This window comes from Acipenser ruthenus, unplaced genomic scaffold, assembly GCF_902713425.1.
Source record: "Acipenser ruthenus unplaced genomic scaffold, fAciRut3.2 maternal haplotype, whole genome shotgun sequence".
Lineage (NCBI taxonomy): Eukaryota > Metazoa > Chordata > Actinopteri > Acipenseriformes > Acipenseridae > Acipenser > Acipenser ruthenus.
In genome coordinates, this window is record NW_026708267.1 from 71,892 (window position 1) to 82,434 (window position 10,543).

The following is a 10,543-nucleotide window of genomic DNA, read 5'->3' on the forward strand; positions in this document are numbered from 1 at the left end:
ACTGAGATGCGAGGAGAAGGGAGAGAGAGGGTCTGTCATACAAAGAGTGCAAGAAAATCAAACACACTCTCAACACGATCAGAGAGAGACACCCGACACACCACAGATTAACCCCCCCCCCCTCCCCCGACACAGCAAAGAGTGCAAGAGAACGAAACAGACTCTCAACACGATCAGAGAGAGACACGTCCGACACTCAGAAACAAATTATAAGAGACACCCAACACACCACAGATTAACTGATATAAAACTGAGGTACAGGGAGAAGGGAGAGAGAGGGTCTGTCATACAGAGTGCAAGAGAATGAAACACACTCTCAACACGATCAGAGAGAGACACGCCCGACACTTAGAAACACATTATAAGAGACACCCAACACACCACAGATTAACTGATATAAAACTGAGGTACAGGGAGAAGGGAGAGAGAGGGTCTGTCATACAGAGTGCAAGAGAACGAAACACACTCTCAACACGATCAGAGAGAGACACGCCCGACACTTAGAAACACATTATAAGACATCAAATCTAAACAAACCCTGATATTAAAGCGTTTAATCTGTTTGTGTAGATCCTGTTGTGGTTGAAACGTTTCAGAGGCTTTGTGGCTGACGCTGTGCGTGCCAGATCTGCACTCCAGTGTGATTATAACCCTAGCTGCTGATAACAGGTTTCAACGGGGACAGGGCTTGTAACCGGCTTCTGAATTGCATCTGAGATCCTGTGCCTAAATTACTTTCACAGACACACTGAAGAGTCTCTCTCACACACACAGACACTGTTAAGAGACTTGCCACCGTTTGGATGAAATGAACAGACCCCAGTACCTGTGACATCAGTGAAAACAAAGCTGGGCTCAGACTGCCCTCTGCTGGTTCTGTGGTGCAACTACAGCAGAATCCAAACAACACGTCACAAAACTGGGTAATTCTTTTCATGTACTATTCTGTTGATTATATATATATATATATATATATATATATATATATATATATATATATATATATATATATAAAATCACAATCAATAAAAATAACTATAATAATGATGTTACCTACACACACTGTGGCTAATCAAGCTTGTGTTAAAACCTGGAATGGGTGAAGCTGCTGTGCAATAGGAGTCTTATTTCCATACCTGCTCTATCACAGTGAATGGGGCTGGTCTATGCGTGTCTCCGTCTCTCTACAAGGATGGAAATAAGACTCCTGTTGCAGAGCAGTGTGATCCACTCCTGGTTTTGCTAAGAGTTTAATAACACACACCTGAGCTTGTTACTTACAGCTATGGGCAAAGATTTAGCATCAAAATTTTAGGTTTGAGACATCATTTAAAAAAACAAACTGTATGAACATAATTTAGATCTCTTATTTAACATCATGTAATTAAAGAAACTACTAAATGATTTTGCAAAAGTCTACCGGAAGACATACTAGCAGTACAGTATTTCATGTTCGATTTCAAAATGTTTCAATTTCTGTCAGTTTTTCGTCAAGTATCTGGAAAACTACAAAGCGGTGTGCAATTCAATATGTTAACGCGACATCATTCAGCAGGTTTCATTCGACTTCATGAAGCAAAATGAGTCTACAGGGCGATGCAAAACTTTTGGCCAGAGCTGTAGAAACACTGTGGCTGATCGAGCTGGTAGTAAAACCTGGACTGGATGACAGTGCAGTAGGAGTCCGATTCCCCTCCCTGCTCTCTCAGCACTCCACTCCGTACCTGTCAAAGTGCCTGAGAATGACCCCGAGCTGCAGATGCACTGTGCCCATGGCGGAGGTGTGCAGTCGGTAGCGGTCGGCCCCGCTGTAGATCAGGTCGCTGTTCTTGAGCTGGAGCCCCCCCCCGATGAAGAGCTGGGAGAGCTGGTCCTGCCACGAGCCCACGGGCCGCCACGTGACGCACTGCAGCTCGTGGAGCCCCGGGCTGGACGGCACGTGGCAGAAGCCGTACCCGTAGAGCTCACAGCGACCAAACGAGTCCTGGTGCCAAACCTGCAGGTGAAGCTTGGGCCAGCCTGGGGGAGAGGGAGGGGGAACAAGGAGGGGGAGAGAGAGAGAGAGTGAGGGAGGGAGGGAAGCAAAGAGGGAGGAGCATGAGGGAGGGAATATAAATTATTCAATTTAACAGCAATGTCAAGGGCAGCGAGAGGAAAGGGGAGTAACTCGGGGACCCCTGCACTCCCCTGACTGTGCGACTCCCCTTGCACACCACGCGGCCGTGCCTTTACCAGGGGAGACCCTCGGGGACCCCAGTGTCTCCCCGCCCAAAACATGGTAAATAAGGACTGCCCACCTTGCAGTCCCTTGGTAGCGAAGTGGATGTCGATGGGGTGAGACCAGGCGGCCATCTCCTCGTTCTGGGGGTTATCTACCTGGGTCTGCCCCTCCCTCAGCCCCGACAGCAGCTTCCACGCGCCCCCTGGTGAGGAGAAAGCGCAACAACAAACAGAAACGTTTACAGGTGAAAGAGGAGGGAGGAGGCGCACTGCAGGGATGGGAATAAGACCCCTGTTGCATAGCGGTTTGATCCATTATTGGTTTTACTATGAGTTTAATCAGACACACCTGAGCTTGTTACCTAGACACACTGGGGCTAATCAAGCTGGTAGTAAAACCTGGAATGGGTGAGACTGCTATGCAACAGGAGTCTTGTTTCTGGTATCAAACTGGGGCTGCAGCCAGTTCCATCTGCAGTCTACTAACTGTACATACTGCACAGAAATTAACCCTGACTGGGGCTGACTGACAGACAGACAGAGTCCCGATTGAAATGGGTTTGATCTCAGATCTGCTGCTGATGGTAACAAACAAGTCCAGCCATCCCTTATAAAAGTGTCCCATAGTAACAGCACAGCAAAGTGTAATACAGCACAGTGAAAGCATGGTAAAGCATAGTGACTGTGCAATAAAACCGCAGTAAACTTTTATAAGGGAGTCCCATGGTCAGATAGGAAAGTGTGTGTAGTTAGTTTAGTTACCTGTGTGGACTCCCCACTTGCAGAAGAGACTGTGCTGAGGAAACCCGCTGGCTCCCACGATCTGCCCAATGACGTGCACCTCCGCCATCACCCTGCAACACAGACCAGGGAATATCAGAACATTCACGGGCGAGAGGAAACCGATCGGCCCACCCACGCTCGTCCGGTTTCCTTGTAGCTGACTGATCTCAGAACTTCAATTCGGCTCTCAAAGGATCCCAGCGATTCAGCATCAACCATTAGCAAACCTTGGGAGCCCATCCCATCCCCTCCCCAGTCTCTCTGTGTGAAGAGGTGTCTCCTTCCCCGTCTCCACTTCATTTCCACACTGTGTCCCCTCTGGTTCTGGTTTCTGTGTCGTGACTAGTATTGATTAGATGTTATTGAAAACTGATTAAAGCGTATTGTATAGTATACTGCCCCACAGCTTACAGCAGTGCTTGCACCATTATAAAGGTTTAACACGTCCCCACGTGTTGCACATGCTTTCCCTATCCTTCTATACGAAGCATTCATTAACTATGGCTTGCCATGGTTTTTTTTTTTTTACTATGCTTCAGCTTTACAACGCTTTCACTGTGCTGTATTACACTTTGCTATGCTTTTACTATGGGAGCCGATTTTTGACTATTCTTTACCATATCTCCCTGTGCTTTACAATGCTTCCCTATGCTTTACCACACCTCCCTGTGCTTTACAATGCTTGCCTATGCTTTACCAGACCTCTCTGTGCTTTACAATGCTTCCCTATGCTTTACCATACCTCTCTGTGCTTTACAATGCTTCCCTATGCTTTACCAGACCTCTCTGTGCTTTGCAATGCTTCCCTATGCTTTACCAGACCTCTCTGTGCTTTACAATGCTTCCCTATGCTTTACCAGACCTCTCTGTGCTTTACAATGCTTGCCTATGCTTTACCAGACCTCTCTGTGCTTTACAATGCTTCCCTATGCTTTACCAGACCTCTCTGTGCTTTACAATGCTTGCCTATGCTTTACCAGACCTTTATGTGCTTTACAATGCTTCCCTATGCTTTACCAGACCTCTCTGTGCTTTACAATGCTTGCCTATGCTTTACCAGACCTTTATGTGCTTTACAATGCTTCCCTATGCTTTACCAGACCTCTCTGTGCTTTACAATGCTTCCCTATGCTTTACCACACCTCTCTGTGCTTTACAATGCTTCCCTATGCTTCACCTTACCTCTCTGTGCTTTACAATGCTTCCCTATGCTTTACCATACCTCTCTGTGCTTTACAATGCTTGCCTATGCTTTACCAGACCTCTCTGTGCTTTACAATGCTTCCCTATGCTTTACCAGACCTCTCTGTGCTTTACAATGCTTCCCTATGCTTTACCAGACCTCTCTGTGCTTTACAATGCTTCCCTATGCTTTACCACACCTCTCTGTGCTTTACAATGCTTCCCTATGCTTTACCAGACCTCTCTGTGCTTTACAATGCTTGCCTATGCTTTACCAGACCTCTCTGTGCTTTACAATGCTTCCCTATGCTTTACCAGACCTCTGTGCTTTACAATGCTTGCCTATGCTTTACCAGACCTTTATGTGCTTTACAATGCTTCCCTATGCTTTACCAGACCTCTCTGTGCTTTACAATGCTTGCCTATGCTTTACCAGACCTTTATGTGCTTTACAATGCTTCCCTATGCTTTACCAGACCTCTCTGTGCTTTACAATGCTTCCCTATGCTTTACCACACCTCTCTGTGCTTTACAATGCTTCCCTATGCTTCACCTTACCTCTCTGTGCTTTACAATGCTTCCCTATGCTTTACCATACCTCTCTGTGCTTTACAATGCTTCCCTATGCTTTACCAGACCTCTCTGTGCTTTACAATGCTTCCCTATGCTTTACCAGACCTCTCTGTGCTTTACAATGCTTGCCTATGCTTTACCAGACCTCTCTGTGCTTTACAATGCTTCCCTATGCTTTACCAGACCTCTCTGTGCTTTACAATGCTTCCCTATGCTTTACCATACCTCTCTGTGCTTTACAATGCTTCCCTATGCTTTACCAGACCTCTCTGTGCTTTACAATGCTTCCCTATGCTTTCCCAGACCTCTCTGTGCTTTATCACACTTTGCTCTGCTTTTACTGTGGAAGTCTTTAAGGGGTTTGGGTTTATATACATATATATAATTTCATTCAGTAGTGAGTCGTTAATATGTGTGGTATATATAAACACAAAAGCCGTTTTATTTAAAGAAATGTTTACATATAAACAATATTTAGCCGCTAGTAACAAAACCCAACATAAACCTACGCGACAGAAACCTGTACTTATTCAATCTGCAATGTATAATTAATTATAAACACACATTTCTGTTGCAGTTGGTAATTTGTCATGTGCCGTGTGTGCGGGATTCACAATTACATTTTAAACTGCTCTTGCATTCAAACAAACAGTCGTGTTAAAGTTTTCATTCCTACCTTTGAATATTTTTCTGGTCAAAACACGTCTTTAACTTACTTAAATGAAGTAAACAAACAAATAAATCAGAAAGACTTGTTCGGAACGGACGGTTGTTCTGCAGCTCCAGCGCCTAGCCACTTCCTTAGCAACCTGACACCCGACGATCCCATTGGCCGCGAGGAGTCACATGACCAAGGCCAGATTCCATTGAGAAATGTAAACTAAAATCTTTATAGACATTTTTTAATTTTTTCCACACAAAACCACTACACTTTAAACCAATATTCTGGCAAATACTAAACTGATGATCCTTTTAAATTATCTATACTGTTGTGATGGATTGCTTTACAATACTATAACGTAATTTTGCGTTTAGGGTCATACAATATACTAAATAAAGACTATTTTCAGTTTATAAGCGTGTCAGAAATCTAACATTGCCACACCAGTCTCTCTCTCTCACACACACACAAATGGTATTATTTCATTGGCCGTAGTTGTATAGTATAGAAAATGAAAATGACCCCCCCCCCCCCCATTGCAATATGGTCAACGTGTAATTAAAGAAGAGGATGAGGTCAGATATTTCGGGGTTTATTTAGATTTTTTTTTAAAAAGTGGCATAAACATATCAAAATTATAACATACAGTTTCAACTAGCAGTCTTTCTCAGTGTCTTCAGTGTAAATTCAATGGCAAACGTTTCCACTAGAAGTCTTTCTCAGTGTCTTCAGTGTAAATTCAATGGCAAACGTTTCCCCTAGAAGTCTTTCTCAGTGTCTTCAGTGTAAATTCAATGGCAAACGTTTCCACTAGAAGTCTTTCTCAGTGTCTTCAGTGTAAATTCAATGGCAAACGTTTCCACTAGAAGTCTTTCTCAGTGTCTTCAGTGTAAAGTCAATGGCAAACGTTTCCCCTAGAAGTCTTTCTCAGTGTCTTCAGTGTAAATTCAATGGCAAACGTTTCCACTAGAAGTCTTTCTCAGTGTCTTCAGTGTAAATTCAATGGCAAACGTTTCCACTAGAAGTCTTTCTCAGTGTCTTCAGTGTAAATTCAATGGCAAACGTTTCCACTAGCAGTCTTTCTCAGTGTCTTCAGTGTAAATTCAATGGCAAACGTTTCCACTAGAAGTCTTTCTCAGTGTCTTCAGTGTAAAGTCAATGGCAAACGTTTCCCCTAGAAGTCTTTCTCAGTGTCTTCAGTGTAAATTCAATGGCAAACGTTTCCACTAGAAGTCTTTCTCAGTGTCTTCAGTGTAAATTCAATGGCAAACGTTTCCACTGGAAGTCTTTCTCAGTGTCTTCAGTGTAAATTCAATGGCAAACGTTTCCACTAGAAGTCTTTCTCAGTGTCTTCAGTGTAAATTCAATGGCAAACGTTTCCACTAGAAGTCTCTCTCAGTGTCTTCAGTGTAAATTCAATGGCAAACGTTTCCACTAGAAGTCTTTCTCAGTGTCTTCAGTGTAAATTCAATGGCAAACGTTTCCTCTAGAAGTCTTTCTCGGTGTCTCCAAATGTTTGTTACCGCATCAAAGCACCCCATTGGCTGCAAAGCGTGTCAGTCAACAGGAGAAGCAGCTGATTGGGTAATGACTGAAAGGAAGGCGTTGAAGAGGTGGGGGCGGGGGTGGAAGAGACCAAGGAAATACAACGCAATTTGAAATCAAGTCCAAACAGAGATTTATTTAACGTAGTGTGCGGCACCAGAAAATCCGCCTTTCAAATTCAAACACCCGTCCTGCTGTAACATACCATGCGTTTCTTTCAAAAACGCACATTCCAGACTTGGAAGGAAAGTCTGTGGCAGTGTGAGGTTAGCTAGTGTCATGTTTTTGTTTTGTTTTGTTTTTTAATCTAGATGAATGCTGCTTTCAGACTATAATTGTATTGCATCTAACTCATTACCCTTTTCCCCTCATTCCAGACGCCTAGTCATCAATGATGCAGGGTGCGTTCTCTTTGCATCACTCCACACAGCTGCAGCGGAGAGAGCATTTAAAATATAAAACAAATTCAAAAACACAGTCTGATTTCAGCCTTCAGGAGTGGTTTTAACACTCCTGTGTCCTCAGGGACATTCTGAAACCTTTTATAAACACTGCATACCTTTCTAAATACAGACATTATAAGACACACCGGGGCTGATGAAGCTGGTAGTGAAACCTGGACTGGGTGACACTGCTGTGCAACTGGAGTCTTATTCCCCTCCCTGCTTTGTCACAGTGAATAGAGCTGGTTTATGTTATTATTTAATATTTATTTCTTAGCAGACGCCCTTGTCCAGGGCGACTTACAATCGTAAACAAAAATACTGTATCTGTGTCTCTCTCAACAAAAATACTGTATCCGTGTCTCTCTCAACAAAAATACTGTCTCTGTGTCTCTCTCAACAAAAATACTGTCTCTGTGTCTCTCTCAAAAAAAAAGCCTCATGGTTTATTATATTTGCTGATTTATTTATTTATTCAGAGTAAAACTGGAGTATTGCTCACAGAGTAAGGACTGTTCTAGAGGAAGATCTTGCTAATGCTAAGGACTGTTTTCTAGATATAACTGAATCGCCTTTTCAGCAGTGTTCTCAGGAACTTTTTAAGCAGAGAGAACGTTTTAAAACAGGTTTTAAAGTTTGGTGAATCGGGATCAGTAATAATAAAATCAATAATAAAATGTGAAATCATGTTTCCTATCTGTGTATCTATTTTATAAGGACTAGATGCTTTTTTTTTTTCAAAAATGTTGGCAGGTCAGCTTCTCGAACTCCATGTAATTCACACAAACGGTTTTCAAATTTCAAAACACGTAATTCAGCCAGCGTGACGGAAGAGGATATGTAAGAAAGAAAGAAAAAGAAAGAAAGAAAGAAAGAAAGAAAGAAAGAACTATTTTTTTTTAAAAACTATTAAAATGAAATACATTTTTGAAATAGCGGGGCTGGGAGGTATTGATAAATGCATGTGCAATATTAAAATAGAAACGAGAAGGTATATTGTAATAAATAAATAAATAAATAAATAAATAAATAAATAAATAATAATATTCACCAACGATCTGCATTCAATAGTGTAATGCGAGGGCCGGACCACAGTCCCTAGGAACTGAACAGCAAGCTCTGACTGTGCATTGAAGGTTATAACCAGCCTGATAACTCTCTTAATCACTGGGATTTATATTCAAATGTTTTCCATTATAGAATATTAGGATTGAGATATCATTAAAAAAAAAAAACTATATATGAACATAATTTAGATCTTTTATTTAACATCATGTCATCAATGAAAAACTACAAAATGATATTGCAGAAGTCTACCGGGAGTGGTACAGTATATTGAAATGACACATTCCATGTTTGTCAGCTTTTTTTAATAGTATATGGAAAACTACAAAACTGTATATTCCTTGGCAAAACCTCAAGTTATCTTAATAAATTGTTGATTACCTCTAGGGATGTTTATGATCAAACTGCAGAATGAACTCATTTTGCTTCATGAAACCTGCTGAATGATGTCACGTTAACATATTGAATTGCACACCGCTACCCCTGTGGCCGATAGGGCGCCTGTGGCTCTGCAGCGGAGCCGCCAGATCTGTGTTGTCCTCCGGCACTATAGGTCTGGTGGCATTGCTGTGGATCTGCAGTGCGAAAAATGACGGCTTGGCAGGAGCACGTTTCGGAGGACGCCCCGAGTCGGCTGGGGGGTTGCGAGCGGTGAGCCGGGGATACAGATAATAATTGGGCATGCTAAATTGGGGTGAAAACCGGGGTAAAAATAATTGGCGACGACTAAATTAAAAAAAAAAAAAAAAAAAAAAAGAATTGCACACCGCTTTGTAGTTTCCCAAATACTGAAAAATTGAAAAATGATTTTGAAATCTAACACGAAACACTGCACTACTATTAATTAGAAATTTAAAAAAATGAATGAGCCAACAGCACTTCACCAGTCAAGGACATGACAAAAATGATGTAAAGTTTGTAGTATTAGAGCAGCTAAAATGAGATGATGCGACATACAGAAGAAAGTAAATGGATCAATAGACTGAACACGATGATGCCAGAGCGGCTCAACAGAAAAGAACGAACTAATTAACTCCAATAAATACATAACATTTAAATAAACAAACAAACACAATTCATTCTAAAGTTGTGCATGCTGCTGCGCTGGGGAGGTCAAATCAAGACTGATCCTCAGAGCCAGCATTGCAGGATAATAGAAACACAAGATTATATAAGCTAATGTTAATTAGAATGAATACAGATTTAAAGATAGGAGTAAAAATGATGTCACAATCTATAGAACACCATTACATCATGCAAGAATAAGTCACGGATTTGAATATAAACAAGTAGTTGTCATGCCGTCAAACACCTATAAACCTATGTTTTGATTCAAACACAGGCTCCCTTGAGAAAGAAACGCTGGGCAGCTGGCTCTTTGAGCTAATATATATATATATATATATATATATATATATATATATATATATATATATATATATATATATATATGTATAATAGAGGAGCTTCAGTGAGTTACAGGAAAATAATTCCATCGAGGGTTTCTGTGACGTCATAAACTACGAGAGCGAAGGCGGAGTTTCTAAACGGTCACAGAACCCCGAGATGGAATTGTTTTCCTGTCACTCACTGAAGAGGCCTGTCTATTATTTTTTATAATCCATGGATACTCTTGTGATGCTGATATTAAAGAAGACGAGGTTCAGCAGTACAGTTGTTTTTTTAAACGTCGTGTTTCAGCGCTGTACAGGCGTTCTGTGTCGTTATGCGTTTCTCTGAGATACGAATGCACCAGTTTGTTTGTTTCTTAACGTATTCTCATTGTGTTGCTCATTAATGAACATTTCTGTGCTGTGGGTGTTGTCGAGTGATTGAAAACGAGACACGATGTGTTTGAATTGAAAGCGATGGTCTCGAGGAGTCGGATGGGTCAAAGTTCAAGTATATTTTCCTCTAGATGAATTATCATTTTTTGACGTCACTACTGTGGTATTAAGCCTTTTTTTTCTCGAATGGCTCAGGATGCAAATATAGCCTTCATCCTCGTATTATATATAGATATATATTTTAATGATGTCTCAATCCTAATATTACAGGTGATGCTGCACTT

General features: G+C 41.6%; 1 protein-coding gene across 4 annotated transcripts; it reads right to left on the reverse strand.

Annotated features, from left to right (window-relative positions):
- Positions 1-488: 488 nt before the first annotated feature.
- On the reverse strand, positions 489-9,883 carry b9d2 (B9 domain containing 2). Of its 4 annotated transcripts, none has more exons than XM_059020523.1 (4): positions 7,323-9,883; positions 2,983-3,074; positions 2,298-2,423; positions 489-2,019 (listed from the first exon to the last, which is right to left on the reverse strand). In XM_059020523.1, the coding sequence occupies exons 1-4, from the start codon at positions 7,334-7,336 to the stop codon at positions 1,706-1,708; spliced, it is 546 nt and encodes a 181-aa protein (XP_058876506.1). In that variant the 5' UTR covers positions 7,337-9,883; the 3' UTR covers positions 489-1,705. The 4 variants fall into 4 exon arrangements, with proteins under 4 accessions (XP_058876506.1, XP_058876509.1, XP_058876508.1 ...); XM_059020526.1 differs by lacking the exon at positions 7,323-9,883 and adding an exon at positions 6,066-7,296; XM_059020525.1 differs by lacking the exon at positions 7,323-9,883 and adding an exon at positions 5,475-5,704.
- Positions 9,884-10,543: the final 660 nt, after the last annotated feature.

Bases quoted from the DNA above. Each gene is read 5' to 3' on its own strand.
- b9d2 (XM_059020523.1), bottom strand. The intron at 2,424-2,982 runs GTAACTAAACTA...TCTCCTCACCAG, and splicing joins CAAGTGGGGAGTCCACACAG to GGGGCGCGTGGAAGCTGCTG. The intron at 2,020-2,297 runs GTGGGCAGTCCT...CCTCTCCCCCAG, and splicing joins CGCTACCAAGGGACTGCAAG to GCTGGCCCAAGCTTCACCTG.